At 48.9% G+C, this 19,811-nt stretch overlaps 2 protein-coding genes across 2 annotated transcripts in view; both read left to right on the top strand.

Moving 5' to 3' along the window:
• Nucleotides 1-14,110, top strand: part of LOC131216676 (homeobox protein unc-4 homolog) — a 41,994-nt gene extending 27,884 nt beyond the window's left edge. Inside the window, exons 5-7 of the mRNA XM_058211233.1 lie at nt 12,407-12,978; nt 13,102-13,530; nt 13,702-14,110. Coding sequence (XP_058067216.1) covers nt 12,407-12,978; nt 13,102-13,530; nt 13,702-14,110 — 1,410 coding nt within the window. The remainder of the gene's footprint in view (nt 1-12,406; nt 12,979-13,101; nt 13,531-13,701) is intronic.
• Nucleotides 14,111-16,496: 2,386 nt separating this feature from the next.
• LOC131209731 (kelch-like protein 18) lies at nt 16,497-19,311 on the top strand. Its single transcript, XM_058202864.1, has 4 exons — nt 16,497-16,889; nt 17,068-17,198; nt 17,266-17,406; nt 17,470-19,311. Exons 1-4 carry the CDS (start codon nt 16,632-16,634, stop codon nt 18,794-18,796), a joined length of 1,857 nt encoding a protein of 618 aa, XP_058058847.1. The 5' UTR covers nt 16,497-16,631; the 3' UTR covers nt 18,797-19,311.
• Nucleotides 19,312-19,811: the final 500 nt, after the last annotated feature.

Below are 19,811 nucleotides of genomic sequence, written 5' to 3'. Positions count from 1 at the left end.
GCAATTTGGCCCTTGATGATGAGTCGTAAAATATGGAAAGCGATAAAGTTGCAGCGGCAAGAAACTAAATCTAAATCAGCAAAATGGCGACACGCTGCGGCCCGGTGTCCTTTCGCTTCAATTCAATCCGGAAGTCCTTTCCGGCAGTACCACTCTGTCGGTGCTTATTGTTTAATGGCTTAGAAAATATTTAGTATGTTCCGTGTTCCGATTCCGTTTCACTCGGAAGGCTCTCGCTTCTCAAACGTCTTAATGGCCAAAAAGCGGGCCATAAAACATCAAACGCGAAGTGGACAACAAATTACAAAAGTGGCTTTTCGTCTATTAAGCAATTCGTTTCTTATTTTATTCGCTGTTACTGTTGGACCATAACAAAATTTATCAACCTTAATTCAAGATCGTAATATTCTCCCGATGGAACTTGAAACAGGTTGAACTCAAATATCACCATGACTTCAAGGGTAAAGGAGGATTATAATAATTTTGAAAGGCAGCATTGTGCATTGTGAGATGCACGTGACGAGCACTTCCTTCGATGCACCAAGCACCATGATCCACTTGGCTGGGCCCGTGAAAACAATAGTGCATCGCACGCCGACCCGGTTACATGGAGACGGTTTATGTTAACACAGAAAACCTATGATTAACCCGCCCAGTCACGTTAACTGTGCAACGCTTCACGCGGCCCTGGAACCTGCGAATGGGTCGGCAGTCGGTATGCAAATCCAGACAAATCACCAACCGTCCAGACCAAAAGGCCAGCGCCAAACGTAACTTCAATCCTCACAATTTTGCGCTTGTAAAAACTCCGTGCCGCAGCATGACCAGCAAAGTGTGGGGCCAATGGAGTCCCGAAAGGGAGCCGTCGCCGCCATATCGAAACGAACCGTAACGCGTCGCGTCAGCAAATGAATAATGCCGAGGCCCGTTTCGGGAAAATTTCGCCTAATCATTCGATAGTGAGCTACGTGCAATTAGGAGGGTCTCACGCGGCCTCCGTGAAGATCCGATCGGAGCCGTACCGAGCCTTCCGCTGCCTTCATTACACGGAATAATAATGATAATGGAAACGTTAGAATGCAAACAAGTTAGTTAACACATGTTTATGCTGCCCTCGGGCCGGTGGCCGGCGGCTAGCGATGTGTTATTATTTTCTTTCTCTCATCCCCGGCGCTGAGGGTTGAAGTGGACGGCCACCGACCGGGGCTATGGCAAACGGGGTGGCTTCTTGTCTTGTTCGGATCGAACGCAAGGAATGGGCAAAGTTGCTACCATTTGCTTTCACTTGGACCTCAGTACTGATAAAAAAATGCGCAGCACTGTATGGATGGAAAGCTTTGCAGGCAACTACTGTGCTGTTCGTTAAGTTTTGTCGTTCGATACCTTAGGGCGCTGCTACAAGCCTAATTTTTTATATTGTTACACTCTTCAATAAACGTATGCAAAGTTTCATTTCAATCGAACACTTAATTTATTTTTACAAGCCATTTAATATCGATATGTCACAATATTTTTTACAGCTGTTATGATTTCATGGATTTTTGCCATTTTCCAAATTCCTTTTGGGACACGGTGTATTGCCCTGATGAAAGAGGATGTTTTTCTTCTTCAAACCGGGTCTTTTTTCACAAAAATCAAACCGAGTCTTTTTTCTCTTTCAAAAATGTTACAACAATAATCAATATTTATTGTTTTATCAATTTGCAAGTATCCGCAATTTGCAAGTATTTGTAAGTAATCCGCTAACAAAATTTCATTCGCATCCCTCAAAACTGATACCAACATCTTCATATGCAATTTCTGGACGAACTCGTTTCGGAACCGAAGAAAAAGGTCCGCACCACTCTTTAGCCTCTTGTTTTGAATCAGGATCATGGTGCATAGACCCAAGTCTCATCCATAGTGATGATTCGATGCCCAAAATCCACTTTATCCTATCTAAAAAAGCAACAAATGTTGCCGAGAGACTTGCATTCGAAAGCGTTTTTAGCGAGTGCGGCACCTATTTTTCAAACAACTTTTAGGAACCCAAAACTTCAGTCAAAATACTGGTTATACTGCTCAATAAGATGGCTAGGTCTTATACTAAATCCCTTTAAGAGATTCGACGATTTTCCAATACGATATCCTGTAGTTTTTACGATTTCTATGGTTGTGTCTGTTTTTTACGTTTTCGATATGGATTCTAATTAAAGGCGACAAGTCCTCAGAACGACAAAACTTTATGAACAACCTAGTAGTAGTCGAAAGGATTAAGGGGGTTCAACGCCTGCTTGTTTGCTGCTCACTGCTCACTGCTCACTTCTCACTCGCTCGCTCGACAATGGCAGGCTGTTGCACTTAGAGATGACCACTTGAGGCCTCTGGCCGGGCTCATGACCTCCTTCTTACCGTCATTGCTCCCTCCCTCGCTCCCTCGCTCCCCCTCAATAGGTGCGGTGCACCTGAGAGCCAATTGTGCCGGTCGTTCCGCCTGTCATCTCGCGCTCACGGACGCTCCAAGCTTCCAACGGGGCTCCTCGGAACGGGTGCGAAACCGGATCAACGGTGTGGGCGGTGCGCGGCTGCCCAGTACCCCTGGCAGCATTTTTGTCTATCCGTGCGCCAGTGGTTCCCAGCTCACCCGAAGTGCCGCGGCTCCTTGTTATTACTGCTGATGATCGTGATGATCATGTTGAGCCCGCTTTTGGAGTTGTTATTATTTTTAATCCACAAGTTGCCCCCGGCCGACCGGCCGGGTCGGCGCGGATCTCCTTCTGAGAGGCTCCTCTTTTTATTCTATTTTTCAATTTATTACAATAACAATGAGGCACCCTTTTTAGCACCCGCTCGGACCACGAGGGCGGACGTTTGAACTGACGGACTGAACAAAATTGGTACACGGCAATCAGACAGTCGGGCGGGCGGACAAGGGCCGAAGAGTGAACAAGGGTCTCCCCGGTCCGTCCACTTGAGGTGGTCTTCTTCGGTTCTCGTTCTGGCCCCGCTGACAGTTTGCTTCATTGTTGCACACAGACACACGCAGCAGCAACAGCCATCGAGTGCCGTGTGAGCTTCAATCCTCAGTGAGGCGACCGGCGGCAACATCATCATCGTCGTCGTCGCCGTCGAGAAGGATTATAATAAAGACCGCCAAATCGCGCGTCAGAAAATTCCGCTCCCAGCTCAGTCTTGCGGCCACGGCAACAACGGGCCGAGAAGTTAAATAAACAGACAACCCGCGGCCCGGCTCGGCCGGTGTCGGATGTGTGAAGAAATAGCCTCCGGGAGCCCTGCAGACAGTCAATCGCCCGAAATTGGTGATATTGAACAGCGGATCCTGTGGATCTCGCGGTAAGGTGGCCGCGGTTTAACCGGTTGCCCCCTAATTAACCCCCAACCCCACCGTATAAATGGCCGGGACAACAATGTGCGATCGTGCAACACTCGGCGGTGGTGATCCCTGTTTCGGATCTATCGGCTTTTCAGCGGTTCTACGGTAGCGTTATGCAACTAATAACCGGGGGAACGCAGGAGATCGACCACTACCGGCGACTACTAGCGGAAGAACTGTGGGACAGAGGGGAGAAAATTTGGAGGTGCCCAACCTCAACACCAGCCAGGCAACGGTAAACGCTCCGATTGGATGTACTATGCTCTCCCCACCGGGCGGTCTTTCTTCTTTGAAATGCAAAGAAAATATTTACACTCGTTGGAGTTAGCCCCGAAGCCGCGTTCGCTTCTTGAAGTGTGAGTTCGACCGCGTTTTTTTTTTCGCCCGTTTTTCGGCTGGTCTTTGGACCTTTCGGCCCGACCCGCGGGCTCTTCGGCGGAGCGCTGAAGTGGCCCAAACGGCGGTGTGCACCTGGCGCACCCTGCCGTGGAAAGCAAGGGGACCTCCGTTGGCCGCAGTGAGAATGGAAATCAATCGATTGACGCGCCATTTGCTGCGCTGTGAGATTCCGGGGGTTGCCGCATTCTTGAAGATGCTACCGATTTGCGGCGCTCGGTAGCCTTCTTCGCGTTCGGCTTTGTGCCGATGCCGATTTGCTGCTAGTTTTGCTGTCAATCGAACCGATTGGCGCTGCACTCTGGTGGAGAGGTTAAATAGTGAATGGCCCGTAACAATGGTGCCCCAAAGGGCTGGTTAATACTTTTTTTACCGCTCTGACTTACTAATGGTGTCTCTCAATTGGCCAACTTTTGCTAGAACTGTGGCAAAGCTTCCGTTCGAGTTTGCGTTTCGTGGCTTTTGTGAAAATCAATCTTAACTGACAGAACCTTAGATAAATTTGTTGAGTACAAATATGCCACGAATAATTCATATGATGATGCCTTTTGTGGAATAGTAACCTTCTCTCATCCAAACCTTCGTTTATATCAACCGTTTGGCCAGCTTTAAGTAGCTCAAAATAGATCATCCGGTTCCGATCCCATCAAACACAGAGCATTATTTTCCGTCCTTAGCGATTAGCCCGTACAATCGATGTTGATGGTTCTCGTGGGCTTACCCAAGATTTTTACGCCTTGGGTTCTCAAAATGAATGCATTTTTCATCTCCAGTCACAATCCGATCCTAAGTACGACTCTGTCCCTTCTAATAATGATCTAAAAATCAAATTAAACTTGCATTAAAAGAATAAAATATAACAATCCGTTTACCAATCCACGTTATGACTCCGACAATTAACACAAAATGCTATAATTACAGAGAAAACTATTAACCTTACAGAACGGTCTGAACATAATTACTGACTTACGGTTCAACTCTTATCACTCAAAACAACGAAGGCCGACCTTTGCAAAGCCGAAATATTCAAACAAACATTGTTTACCGGGCTGTTTCAGCAAATGCAGTGACACCCGAACTCCCAAGTTCGGGACCAACGGCCCTAGGTTACGGTCGTTACTTATCCAAATTAACATTCCGTAACCCACAATCCCCGTGTAACCGTGTGGCTTCCGGGAGCGTGCCGTCGTCGGGTGCTCCGGTTCCCTGCTGTTCGCCCGCCGCCAGTTTGCTGAAAGTTTGTTAAAAACCCAAAAAGGGTTACTCATGTTTTCCAATTGCAACATACAGGTCCTTCCTTGTTTTTTTTGTTCCGCCACCGGTTTGCCGCGGCCGTGCCACTTCATCGAACCCGGATCCCCCGGTTTTACGGCCGGAATTAGTTTGCCGGGTCGCGGACGAGCGTGTGCCACTTAGAGAGGCCACAGGAAGATTCCGAGCCACCGAGCCAAAAAAAAAGGAATACGATAGGCAACTCCTCGGTGGCGGCGGCGTCGGCGTCGGCGTGATGCAGCCCAGCATGGTGTCAGGCGGCAGACGACCGTGCCGTGCCCGGGACGTTGTCTCATTTGTGGCGTTCATTAAAATGTAACAACCTGGGGAAGGGACCCAATAAGGGGAACAAGTGAGTGTTTGGCATGCCCATTTATCAATTTATTCCGAGGCAAATAAATTGTCCTAGATTGGTTGACAGTGCTCCACCCAGCACTCGGATAGGCAGGCACCAAAAAGGCGCTACAAACTAATAATTTTCACATCATTCGCATCGCTCGCATCGGCCGCACAAAGCGGTCCTTAATTGAACTCCTTTTCATGCACTCGCGCGCCGATTTTTCGCGAAGGTCCCGCGCCGAATCCGGAACTCCGGTCCGGCGCGACTGTAACTGACGGCCCCGTCGATACGAACACCTCTAAGCAACCGGAAGAGTGAGAGCGAGAGAGAGACACTCCCAGCAGGTGGACGAGAAAATGGCCACAAAGTCGGCCCGGTCGGCTACCGGCACGTGCCGACGCCGTTGGCCAATTATTTGGCGTTTTTGTGGTGTGATTAAGAATGTTTACCGGCCGCCGGATGCTGGGCCAAGTCCTGTTCGCAGCGGGGCGTTCGCTCCTCGCTACAATGTTTAGCACGCGATGCAAGCAGTCCCTGGCCTGACCAGCCCGATCTGTCATCCGCCGCGACTGGCCTCTATCGAGACCGGGTCACTCCCCATTGTCGAGTGTCCTCGGTGAGTATGTGAAACCTGAGCACTCATTTTCGGGTTCGGACACAAGAAGCGTAATGAAAAAATAATCTGTTATAAATTTAATTTGCCACACTCTTGGCCAAGCATCGCACCCAAGTGATCCCCTGGGATGATGATGCTGCTGAATGACGACGACGGCGACGACGACGATGATGAACCGATTATGAGGAGGGAGAAGATCCCAAGATAATCCGCCGCACCGGCCCAGAGCCCAGAGCCGAGCCGTGTGTTTGGGTGCGATTTAAATTAATGCTAAGAATGGCGAATGGCGAGGCCAAAGAAAAGGATGCAAGGAAGGGAGGAAGGGAAGAGGGCTGAGGCTGCCGGTGTGTGTCGGACAAATCAATAAGTGGATAATAACATCTTTTATCGGATCAATGAGCGATCCGTTCGCCGGCCGTCGGTGTAGTCTCGTTTGCCCATCACGATATGCTTCCCGGCACCGGCACTGACCCCGGACCCGGCGAGCATAGCACCCCTTTGTTGTGTCTGTGTGTCGGTGTGTGTGCGTGCGGCGGGTGGAGCAGAAATATAATTCCAGCACCCTCGCAGGAGCAGCAGCAACAGGGCGGCAACGCGCGCGGGGCGCTTAATTATGGGCTGCGGATTCGTCTGCGGAGTTGACTAATTGTCTGACTTTCAGTTTTCTTCGTGCCTTCACCGGGCACCCGGACCGGTGGAAGGAAGGCATGGCGCACTCGCTGCAATGATAGGGGACCCGGCACAGTGTTAATCTTCAGTGTGGCCATGCGAAAGGCGCGCCATGGAACAACGGTGCCGCCGTGACACAAGGAGGTGGCAATTGTAGGCGCAATGGGCGCGTGAACTCCTCGGCTGCAGCCACAGAGGGCATTCCACACCTGAGTGAAGGCGGCAGTGATGATGGCAAATATTGATAAACGCGTTAACCACGCGCGGCATTGTGGGGTTTTGTTCCCCGTGACACAACCAACCGGTCCATTGTCACACTGGGAGTCAGCGAGGCGTAAGGTGAAGATTTAATCAGAGCCCGAAATTGGATTGGGTCCGACTGACACCCGCCGGCTCCGCGTAAGTCGCGAGAGGCTAGGTATCGGCTTTCCGTTTCCGTGCCCAAAGAAGGTCCGGTTTGCGGGAGATCCCTTTTAAGATTTGAACAACGCCGTTTTTCGCAACTTTTTTGAGAATTGATACCCTCAGAATCGAGTCTGGTGGTTTTCCTTATAGAGTAAGTGCAATTTAAAATGGTGCGTCATTTAGTGGAGCGTGATTTTACTACTTTGTTAGAGAAAATCGGTTACAGGTGTAGGCTCAGTTCTTTCCCTTTATAATAGGCTCTTCAATAAGTTTTTAGCCTAGATAAGGAAAATAATTTTTACTGTTTGAAATACATTTTGTTATTTAGTATGGGCTCCTTGCACATCAATACACTTGTTTCAACGGGACTCCAATTTATGTATTCCATCCCTAAAGTGAAAAACTGGAAGAGTTTCCAAATATGCTTCCACAACTGTAATGACGTCATCATTTAATGAAAACGCTTTTCACGTATGATATTTTGAGACCTGGAAACAGATGGAAGTCGCTAGGGGCAAATCTGATGAATACAGTGGATATTCCAACAATACGAACTTTAATTCATGGATTTCAAAATACTCTTGTAACCTCATGCATTGTTCCATTTTTAGCAAACGCGGCACCCATTGTGCAAACAGCTTTCAGGAACCCAAAACTACAATAAAAATATTGGTGATACTGCTCAATAGGATAGCTAGGCCTTATACTAAATCTCTTTCAGTCATTCGACGATTTTCCAATACGATATCCTGTACCGTTTTCTACAATTTCAGAAGTTATGCCTGTTTTTGGGCTTCTTTGACATGGATCGTCTTGAAGGCTTGTAAGACCACATTTAAATTCAGAAACCATCATTTTAATGTACTAATTGAAGACGAACAGTCCTTATAAACTTTCCACATTCGTTCATAATTTTCCTTTGCTTTTAAACCTTCCAAAAACAAAAATTCAATCAGATTAACAATGATTTGTTTGATTAACAATGAACGGTTTTTGTTATTTATTGCCTTATTGCGTCCACATATTTATTAAAATAGCTTTGAATCTACCCAAAATCACGAGGAGCAATTGACAGCCATGAGGATATGCAGTAGTGTTCGTGATGGCGGAAACGTTTGATTACTTGACTCAAATAGCTAAACCTGCATTGATTTTTGGATTACACTTACTCTATAATGAACATCACCTTTTCTACAGAAGATTACCAAATCAACCTAATCCTAAAGTATCTGTTTTATTTCATCAAAAACGAGCAGAAATGTATTTTGAGCTACTCACGTTTGGGCTCCCAGTTAATGGATAGAATTTGCACTATCTGGATGGACTTTACATTGAACACGTCAGCTTGTTATTCCAAGAAAAAACCTTCCGTTTCCAACACAGCAATGGCCAATGAGCTTGCTCGGCTCAAACTGCAATGCATTTTGGCAGAGCATCCTGCGTTTTCGCCTTGCTTCACAACCTCCCCATTGAACGGATTCTGTCTAATCCTTTAGCCAGTCTGCTCTACCCCGAGCCCAGCGTGCCATGCAATGGTTTTGGATGACTTTTCCAAACTTGACTTATGACCCTTTCTCTAGCTGCTCTCTCTCCGTCATCCGCCGGCGGGACACATAATTTATGCGTAATCATGACAGGAATTCGTGGCTCACTGCATACCACCCCGCTCCGGGGCGGCCAATCCACCGTTCGGCGTCTCCGCGCACTCCTAATCCGTAGTTGCCGAAAAGTCCCCGCCCGAGACCGTTAGTGCTGGTTGGCTGCGGAGTTTTAGCCGGAGAATTTGTTCATTTGCCGAAAATTGGTAATCGTTCCGTTTTTTTGTCTCTCTTTTTGCGTTTTACGCCACTTTACGCGACCGGCTTCGAAACACTCCACCGCGGGACGGACGGTACTTTGGGAGCGGCCGAATTTCCACAGATTTTCGATTTCGACCCGGGTTGGTGCGGGTGGCGGACCCGCGGCGGCGGCGGTTTGAATGGAGAGATTAAAATGTTTGCGTGCCACTAAATTAAATTATCTTATTATGTGTTGTGTTGCTTGCCGGGGAGACCTCGCTCCTTAACGGTACATTGCGCCGGCCGACTGGCCGGCGGCGTGCATCGGAGGGAAGGATATAATTCGATTATAATTTCAGTCAACTATTTTCCCCTCTGACCCCGCGGGCCACGGTGCTATCCTTACGGCGGCACACGGTGTCCTGTCTCTCCTGCTGCTGGTGTCTGACATCGTCGGCAAGCGAATAACTCGGAACCGCCGCCGTCGTCGTCGTCGGCGGTGCTGATGTCATCAATAATGGTGATGCTTTTAGCCATTTATGGTCGCTATAAACATTCATTAGTTATTTATAACTCTCGTGTCTCGGCTTACTTATTATTATGAGATTAGCGCAAATTAAACTATCTTTCACTCTGTCCATTGTGTCTCCCGGAACGGGCGCCCTGAGGGGAACAAATTATGCAAAAGTAGATAATATAATTTAACCTTTTAAAGCATCATCGAATTAGACGCGTGCTACACGATGACTTTTGAGATTTAGTAATTCAATTTAATTCGTTGTTTTGCGAAAAGTATACCGAGAGTCTCTAGCCGCCGTTAGGCAACGAGCAATTCGCTATTAAGGACTTTAAGGATCTCTTTAAAAATACGCACCATGAGCATATAGCTATAAGGTATCCGTACTCCCGTTATTAATCTAGCGGAAATCCTTTGGACCGTACCATTTTCCCGCACTTTTCTTTGTATCAACAGACTCGAATGAAAAATCCACTTCAAACGGTCATTGTTGGGCGAGAGATGAAGTAGATTAAAATCTGTCCGCGCAAACTATTAAATTAAACTCACGGCGCCCTTTATCGGCCACGGGCTTCGAAATGTATCGCAATTCCCCCGGGGGATCGCCAAGCATTCTCTACAAGATCCCACCGGTGGCGATGATAACACCCACCGGGAAAAAAACCGGCAAAAACATCGAGAAAATTATCAACGCTACCGCGAAAATCGTTTTTAATCTACCGACCCTTTTTGGGCCAAGTGGCAGCACCAGGGAGTTTCCGATGCATCACCCTCCGCAGGATGTCCAGTGTTGCATCCTTTCGTGCTCTCCCTCTCTCTCATTTCCCGGCCGGAGTTCGGTTCGCTGTCCCTCATGCAAGTCGAAGCCCTTTCACTAGGGAACCCAAGAGCCCTCGTCGCGTAACCCCCTGGACCATTCGGCCCGAATCGGCATTACCGACCGATTAGACACGCCGAGGATGGGCACAAATAGGTACCATATGATCAAGTTGTTCCCTGTTGCGCCCGTTGGGAGTTGGAAGCGACTAAGAGGAAGAGGCCGGGCCGGGGCCACAAGACTAAGTTGGGTGTTAGAGAGTTTGGCAATGAATAGTAATAACAATAATCACCATTATCGCTACTCGTATCGGGGAAGGATGTCCTTTCGGTCGGTCGCGTAAACTAGCTGACAGGTTGGTGTGTAACATTTGCCGTGACAAACAACACGGACAACCCTGGCGCAACGGACAAGGCGAAACGGAGCTCGAGAATCCTCCAAGGCTTTGGCGGAGAGTGAATTAATTTGTTCGCGAGCGTGACACCGAAGGACGAAGGACAGTTTTTTATGTGTCACACTTTGCGATTTTAGTTTCACACTTTTACCGGAAACCGGGGCTCGCTTCCGAGTGTCCCAGCCTGTCACGTTGGATGAGTAAAATCCGATTGTTTTTCTTTCCTGCTGCAGGAACGTGGCTAACCGAGCACCGGAACCGGGACGATCCGGGAGCTATGTTTCATTTCGAATTTAAAAAGAAATGTCACAAAAACGAATCCCAGACCTAGTGCGGTGGTCGACGCTCTGGCTGGCACATTCTTCCAAAATAATGCACCACAAACGGTTGAAGAAATAAGTTAATTGAATTTCGCCCGCACCCCACCGTGGACCTGACCCGACACACCGCCCGTTGTCCTGCCGCTGCTGGCCATTCATCTAAATCCTACGCCCAATTGAATCAATTCATCTTCCGGACCTGGCCTTGGGGACCCGGTGCCCGACCGGTTCCGTGTCCTTTCGCTTCCTTAAATTGATCTCGCTCTTCTTGCCGTACTTCCAGTGCTCGGCCACCGAATCACTCCGACCGCCAACGGCAGTCGGGGGCATAACATGTCGGAATTAATAAAATAATGATAATCTATTGTGTCCGCACGGCAGTGTGCAGTTTGTGACGGAATTCCAGGATGGCCTGGATCTTGATGCGCCATTCCGACCGGAAGAAACAGGAGAAAATCCTTCGCCACGCCGGCCGCCCATTAGCAGTCGATTGTTTCAATTGATCCTCTGGACAGTAACTTTTGAAGGATACAAATGTTTGATTAATAAACGTACGCGATTTATTCGACATTTTTTTTCGATCGATTCCAATTTTTGATGCCTGGAACATTACGCTGGCTTAGCAATTGCCAAAACCCAATCCGGTGAAGTCCCGGAAAGGGCAAGACATAGTCAAAGTTCCGGAAATCATCGCTCGTTGCTATCAAGACTGATCCTGATGGCTGTGACTCACCGAGACTGTAAGGTGCCAAGAAATCTCAGTCGAGTTTTCAGTTCACCGTTGACAACTTCTTTCGATGTTCTCCAATTTCAATCGAATCCTTGAACTCTGGATTGTAATGGGACGGCTATTTAAGATCCTGGTTTTCATTTGGTTATAAAAAACGACCTAATATTTTTCGATGCTTGAATCTTTATTTGAAAGGTTGATTCCTTAATTTGATGTATAAAATACAATTTTTGTTGCAGAAAATTGGGAAATATGAAAAACTTATTTCTAAAGTGGAAAGTCTTCAACTCAAACGGTTCGATATTTGAAAAGCTCATTTCTACCTCGGTGGTTGTGTTAGTAATCGGACTATTATTGGACTACTATTGGACTATTATTTTTGGGATGCGGTGAAAAATAAATGTTATGCGAACAAATCAGTAACAATTCACGACCTCAAGACCTAAATTGAAAAGGGCCATTGCCGAAATAGGACCAGATACAATCAAAAATGTACTCCAATCGTGCCAATCGTGGAGGACATTCGACCAAAATCCTTATTCGAAAAAAAGTCTTGAACCTTTCGAATAAATCTTCAATCACCGAAAACTATTTAGCCGTTTGTAATAACCAAATGGAAAAAAGAACCGATTTGTGGCTCGGCCGATGCTCGAATCCCCAAAATACGCGGATCACTTCCGCAATCCACAGAGATGATGATGAAACTAATCGATCCCATTTCCTTTCTCGTTCTCTTTTTCTCACTCTCTCTCTCTCTTTCTCTTGGCGCCATGGCTTAGGTGTGGTTTCAGAATCGGCGCGCCAAGTGGCGCAAGACTGAGAAGTGCTGGGGCCGCAGCACGATCATGGCGGAGTACGGGCTGTATGGGGCGATGGTACGACACTCGTTGCCCCTGCCGGAAACGATCCTGAAGTCGGCGAAAGAGAACGAAACGGTCGCTCCGTGGCTGCTAGGTATGCATCGGACCCCGCACCCGCTCCCGTCCGCCGAGCCGGGCGGCGAGCAGGCTCCCCGGCGCGAACCGAGCCCCGGCCCGGGCTGCTACCACCGACCGGGCGGGGGAGCACCTGATCATCACGACGCTAACCACCTGTCCGTATCCGTTTCGTCTGCAGGCATGCACAAGAAGTCGCTCGAAGCGGCCGAAACGCTCAAAAACTCCGAAGATAACAGTGACCGTGAAGAGACACGCACGGAGTCGAGCGAAACGAGCGGCGGGTCGGCGGCGGGCGGGGCGGGAAGCTGCGGCGGCGGCCCGCTACACTCCCTCGGTGGCTCGCCCCTCAAGTCGCCACCGATTGCGGGCGCGCACGGGGACCCGGGTGGCCCGGGCGGAACCGGAAGCTCGCCGCACGGCAACGGCAGCAAGTCCCACGGGCACGGGCACGGGATGGGCGGGTCACGGGGTGCCAAGTTTCCGGCCCGGTTCGGAGGGCTGTCGTCCCCGACCGGGCGCCACACACCTTCCGCCAGTCCGCCACCTCCGGCGAGCGTGCACCAGCCGCCACCATCACACCAGCAGCCGCACCCACCCACGGCCAGCCACCCGGGGATGGTTCACCCGGGCATCCTGACGACGACGGCGCCGCCCGGCACCGGAAGTGCGATCAAGCTACAGCCACGGTCCCCGCCCGGAGCCAGCGGCCACCTGTCGCCGGTCGGCCACGGTCACGTGGCGCACCACCTCGCCCACCACGGCCCGGGACTTCCGCCCGGGCTGCCCGACGGTGGCCCCGGCGGTGGCCCCGGTGGTGGCGGGGGCAACGGGCCGCCCGACTTCCTGCTGGCCAGCACGACCCACAGCCCCACCAGCAACAACAACAACAACAACAACTATCACCCCGAAAACGACCACGAAGCGTTTAGGTGGGTTGACTACAAGGACCCGGTCGCGTTCATACGGTGATTAACTGCACATTTACTTGTTGCCGCCCCCCCCCCCCCCACTCTGCCTTGAAGGTCCCCTCCAACTCGGGGATCCCTCTGAGCTTGGAGGTCCTTCCGAACTGGATTTCCTGCATGGCCCTTCTCATTCTTCGTTCGTTCTAACCTCAAATCTCTCTCTCTTGGCAGGAACAACTCGATCGCCTGTTTGCGGGCCAAGGCCCAGGAGCACCAGGCGCGGCTTCTAAACAGTGGGCTCCTGCTGCAGGTGCGCTCCTTGGCCGGCCTCCAAGGACACCCGGCGTTCGACGGTGGCTCGGTGGGTCCGTCGCCGTACGATGCCTGCGCCACCGGCCCGGCACTCGGACTCCACCACCAGCGAACCCCTCCACCACTGCCCCCTTCGTCGGCGGCGTCATCGATCGGAGCGCACCCGAGCGCCGGAAGGACGCCACCGGTGGGAGCGCTGGGCGTCGACGGTCTTTCGCCGGCCGCCCTGCTCGACATCGACCGGCAGCGGGCCGATGCCAACAGCAGCAACGGGTCGGCCATCTCCGTGAAGGGCGCCAGCAGCAGCCCCAACGTCAGTACCTTTTGACCCCATCTCTAAGCCCCCGCCCCGGCCGACGGACCCCCTAGCAACAAGTACAACGAATCGAAACGATCGATCATTATTTAGGGATGTATGGAGACATCGAAACGAGACGAGAAAAACACTACCAAAGAGGAGCGGACGGGTGCCCAGCGAGGGGGACCACTCCCGTTCGCTTCCGCCCAGTCCGCATCCTTGGGCGACGTCAGGATGGTGGCGTCAGTACGAGCGCCGGGCAGCGAGAGCCGAAACCGAACCGAAACCCACAGCTCGTGTACATACTACGCGTCTAAGCATTACGCCTATACATAAATATACATAATTTTCCACCTCTTTTTTATGTGCAATCCATCTAAAATGAGCCTAACGACTTAAGTAAGAGAGGCGATGCAAGGCGAGCAGCAAAATACCCCCACAAATAGGTGATAAAGTAAATACGTAAGCTCGTGGCGACGAAAAGTATTAAACCAATTTGGACGTGGCTGCCGAAACAATAAACTTCGGGCGAGTTGGAGGGCGAATCTTGTATAGAAAGCACAGTACAGCAAAGCAAATAATTTATTTCTACGTAAAACACACGAAACGTTGACTCGCGAGCTCGGTCCATCGAAGGCAAACAGTTGTACAATGTTACACAATCAAACAGTCGAAGCCAAGAGTAACGGGGTTGAGCTATTACATTCACCTAAAAAATCTGAAGCAAATCGGCTAAATTCTGTCCCATTGCCACGGCACGACTATCGATTCGCGTGATCCCAGTGATTAATTTACTTCCACGAATGGTTTTGTCTCAACTTTCTTCCCCAAAACGAGTTTACAATCACTTAACACCTATCCTCCTCATTAAGAGACCGATAGCGTGAAGAATCGAAAATAGTTGGACGGTTGGAAAAGAGTTAGTAAAGTGAAAGAAAAGTGAATAAAAACAAAACGCAGCAGCATTAAACAGATGTAAAGTGTGAAACTGAAACAAACAGAAACAGCCTAAACAATAACAGCAACAGTAGCATCGTTTGTTTTCGTTCGATTCGTTTGAAAGAAATGACAAATTTGACTTGAATAAAGCAAACCATTTAAAATCAATCAAACGTGTTAAATTTGAATTTTCCTCATAGTAGCGCCATCTGTACGTGAAGTTGGGAAACCGATTTCACTTTTCTCACTTACCGTATTTTTCCGTGTATAACGCGCACCTTTTTCCCAATTTTTTTAGCTCTAAAATCTGGGTGCGCGTTATACAAGGGGAGTAAAAATTTTGTCTCCTCTAAACATATAAATGGACTTTTTTCGGTACTTATTTTATGGTATTATTGAATAAATTATGAAATGAAACATTTGTTAGGAATATAATTATCCTTAAAGTCATGGCAGGGAGTTAAAACAGAAGTTGTTGTGAAATCATTTAAGAAATGTGGCATCAGCAATGCTATGGATGGATCTGAAGATGTCGCAATTTATGAGGACTCTTCAGAGAGTGACAATGAGGATAACATTGAAGAGCAATTAGAGAATATCAATTTGTCACACAGCAGCCAAATGTAAACAGTTTAGCTTACAGTTTTCTTCGATTGCAGGGTCGTGGTGCATCATGAGTTGTTGTCTAAGGATAGAACAGTCAATAAAGAATATTTTCTGCAAGTTACACACAATTCGCCCGAAGCAATCCGTCACAAACGCCAGGTTTTTTGCGAAACCCAAAATTGGTTGTCGCGCTCCTGCTAACACATCGTGGTTTCTGCTCTAATTTTTGGCCAAAACAACACACTGATGATGCCAAAGCTACCGTTTTCTGTAGATCTGGCCCTCTGTGCCTTCTTCTTATTCCGGAAACTAAAGGAGGCCATGCAAGGACGACGCTACGATACGATTTAGGTGATAAAGACGGCATCGCCGATGAGAAAATCTTGTCCAAGCAAAACAGTTGTCAAAAACTGACCGATTACTCAAAACAGCCGAACTTAAAAAAAACTTAAATTAACCAAAAAATCAGTCACTGACATGTGCAGCAACCTAACGCCACAAAAAATCGAAAATCGGATATAAGTAGCCCGCGTAATACAAAATTGTCAGAACTTTTTGAACGCCCCTCGTACATCATTATCAATGGGTATTTGTTGGATATCACATATCTGAAAAATGTAAAATAAAAAACCTTTTTCCATTTTTTGTCTCTTAAAATATGGGTGCGCGTTATACACGGGTGCGCGTTATACACGGAAAAATACGGTAATCTTGCATTTCCAAAACGAAGAAAAAACAAAGAACTAGAAGAAGGAACGTATCTGGGTAGGGTTGAGTCGGACCCTTGCGCTTGCACAGGGTCGAGTCAGGATGTCAAAAAGTTGTCAACAAAAGTTTTCTGCTTTTCATTTTGTTTTGGTGGGTACTGTTTCGTCCTTCGTCCTGCATCCTTAATTCGGGGCTCTTCTTCGGAGCCCTCTTCGGATGTGTGGCCCTTTTCAATAATATCCCAAGTGTGCGAACATTACTTCTCTGTGTTAAGTCTTAAGGCTCTCGATGTGAAATCATGTCCTCGTCATCACCAACCCGCCCGCCCGAGGATGGGAACCATCCTGGAACGGTGCAGCGGAGACCGCCCGGAGGACCATTCGCTGCCTCTGGCCCCGGCGCTCAGAGCAAACCGATCGAGATGCAGGCGGCGGAACTTTCGGAAACGGAAGACAGCTCCTACATGTACTTCCGCCAGGAAGGCCTGTACGCGAACAGCTTTCCGAAGATGAAGGAAATCCGCCGTATGGGCAAGATGTGCGACGTTACGCTGAAGGTTTGTTTCCCTTTTTCCCCATCGGATGTTCCCTGTGGCGAAGGAAAACCTGCGATAATATCTGTTTGGTTCCATCTGTACTGAATGGATGTGTGAATAGAGATGCTTCCGGACTTCCATGGATTATAAGTTTTATGTTGCCACTTTGTTGTAGCTAACCATTCGTTCAATCACGCAGGTGGACTCACATTCCTTCTCGGCACATCGGATCGTGTTAGCGGCCACCATTCCGTACTTTTACGCCATGTTCACCCACAACATGGCCGAGAGTAGAATCAAAGAGATCACGATGAAGGAAATCGAACCACTGTATGAATGAGCCGCTGGCTGTCGAACGTTGTCTGCTGGTTTCGCTAACGACACGGTTCCATTTTAGGGCACTTGAAAGTTTAATCAACTTCGCTTACAGTGGACTAGTCAAAATCGATACCCAGAACGTGCAGAGTCTGATGGTCGGGGCATCGTTCCTGCAGCTAAACGAGGTGCGCGACGCGTGCGCCAAGTTTCTCAAGCGGATGTAAGTAATTTGTCTCTCCGTTGTGCGAAGATCGGTTACTCATTACACACTACCCTGCCACAGGTTTCACCCGCACAACGTGCTGGGAATTAGACAGTTTGCCGACACGCTCAGCTGCTCGAAGCTGATTGTCTCGGCGGACCGTTACATCCACCAGCACTTCTCGAAGGTGGCCAACGGGGAGGAATTCCTTGCGCTCAGCTGCAACGAGGTGATCGATGTGATTGGACGGGATGAGCTGAACGTGAAGAGTGAGGAGTGTATTTTTGAAGCATCAATGCGCTGGGTGAAACACGCCCAGGACAAGCGCTCCATTCACCTTCCGCTGATACTGAGCAACATCCGGCTGCCACTGCTGTCACCCCAGTTTTTGGCGGACAACGTTGCGACAGAGGAACTGATTAAAACTTCCCACAAATGTCGCGATCTGCTGGACGAGGCACGTGACTTTCACCTGATGCCCGAACGGCGTGCCCTCGTGGCCACATCACGAACAAGGCCCCGTTGCTTCGATTTCGTAGTGGGCCTCATTTTCGCCGTCGGTGGGTTGACGAAGAACGGTGAATCGGTGAGCACGGTCGAGATCTACAATCCGACGACCAAGGAGTGGAGCATGGGAGAAGCGATGACTATGCTTCGATCGCGCGTTGGTGTGGCCGTTACGAACGGGAAGCTGTATGCGTTCGGTGGATTCAATGGAACCGAACGGCTATCGACGGTGGAGATCTACGATCCGCGGCAGCACAAGTGGTCCCAGGGTACGGCTATGCACTGTAAGCGCAGCGCTGTCGGAGTGGCCGCCCTCGAGGACTATGTGTACGTGTGCGGAGGATATGATGGGGTAACCAGTCTCAGCACCGTCGAGCGGTACTGCCCGAAGACGGACAGCTGGAGTACGGTGGCACCGATGATGAAGTACCGATCGGCCGGTGGTGTGGCATCGCTCGGAGGCTACGTGTATGCGCTCGGTGGCCACGACGGACTGTCAATTTTCGACACCGTCGAACGGTACGATCCGTTCAGCGATACCTGGATCAAAGTGCGGTCCATGATGAACCGTCGCTGTCGGCTTGGGGTAGCAACACTTGGCAACAAACTGTACGCTTGTGGCGGCTACGATGGGAACTCGTTCCTGCGCTCGGTCGAAGTGTACGATCCGGTCAAGGATAGCTGGTCACTGATCGCGCCGATGAACGTAAAGCGTTCGCGGGTCGCCCTGGCCGCCAACATGGGCAAACTATGGGCCATCGGTGGTTACGATGGTGAGTCGAACCTTTCGACGGTCGAAGTTTACGACCCGAAAAACAACTCCTGGACCTTCGTCGCACCGATGAAGCACCACGGCGGAGGTGTCGGTTGTGGCGTTATTCCGACCCCGTTTCAAGATTGAGTGGTACGCTTTCCTATCCCGGCCAAACTCTCTTAAACGCTATCGAAATTTATGTTTGCTTCTACTAAAAAAGCAAAAAGTCCCCAGCTTCTCACTAGGCACATGGCAAGATTTCATCACATCACCTACCACCCAGACCTCCGCAATGAACGATCTGTTCCCCGATTGCTGCGGAATATATCCCGATCGTAGCTTTTTTGTGATTAAAACATACGAATGAATATTGTGAATATCTGTACGGTACGAAAATTCTGTTTAACCTTCGAGCAACCAAATTATGGTAAACAATTAGCAAAATAATAGCTTTGACGCGGATGTGGCGAGTTCGTGCTTTAAGCAACTTGTGTATGATCGTCGTTACTCTAGTTCGATAAAGTTGTGATGCTTTGTCTTCTTCATTCGTAATTATTAATAAATGTTCTGGTTAGCGTGGTGAGCACCTCATTTTAAACAGTGCATAATTAGAATATCTTCAAAGAGAATAAAAATATAGACGATACTGTGTACTTGTGTAACAGCAGCAAATTACATTGTCTCATTTCATTGCATGGTCACAAAGTTTGTCTCTGTGATCTGCTACTTTTATCTTAGTAAATTGGCTACAGATTACGGGTAATGTTTAAAACTATTTGTCACAAAATTCGGAATGCTGATTCCGTAGAGAGGTAATCCGTCGAGTCGACCATAATACAAGTTAATACAACTCCAAGCCAATTGACTCAACAGATGCAAGCATTAAAAAACAAGTCAAATGGTTCATCAATTATTAATCATTAATTTACATAAATTCCTTATTAGTTTACTTCATCAGGAAATCGGAATTCCGGGTATTTTCACTATCTTTGCTTTAAACGCAGTTTCCCATTCTTGCTATGTTCGGTGAATGCAGAGTGCATCGCGAAATGCATCGCACACATACATTAGTGCAGTCGCCTAGGCAACGCAGTTGGCGTGTCCTTGAATAAATCTTAGGGGAGGAAATTTCGGCGTTATTCTTCTTCCCGCTTATTCCTCT

Source organism: Anopheles bellator, chromosome 1, assembly GCF_943735745.2.
Source record: "Anopheles bellator chromosome 1, idAnoBellAS_SP24_06.2, whole genome shotgun sequence".
NCBI classification, from domain to species: domain Eukaryota; kingdom Metazoa; phylum Arthropoda; class Insecta; order Diptera; family Culicidae; genus Anopheles; species Anopheles bellator.
This window is presented reverse-complemented; position numbering and strand designations above follow the sequence as displayed.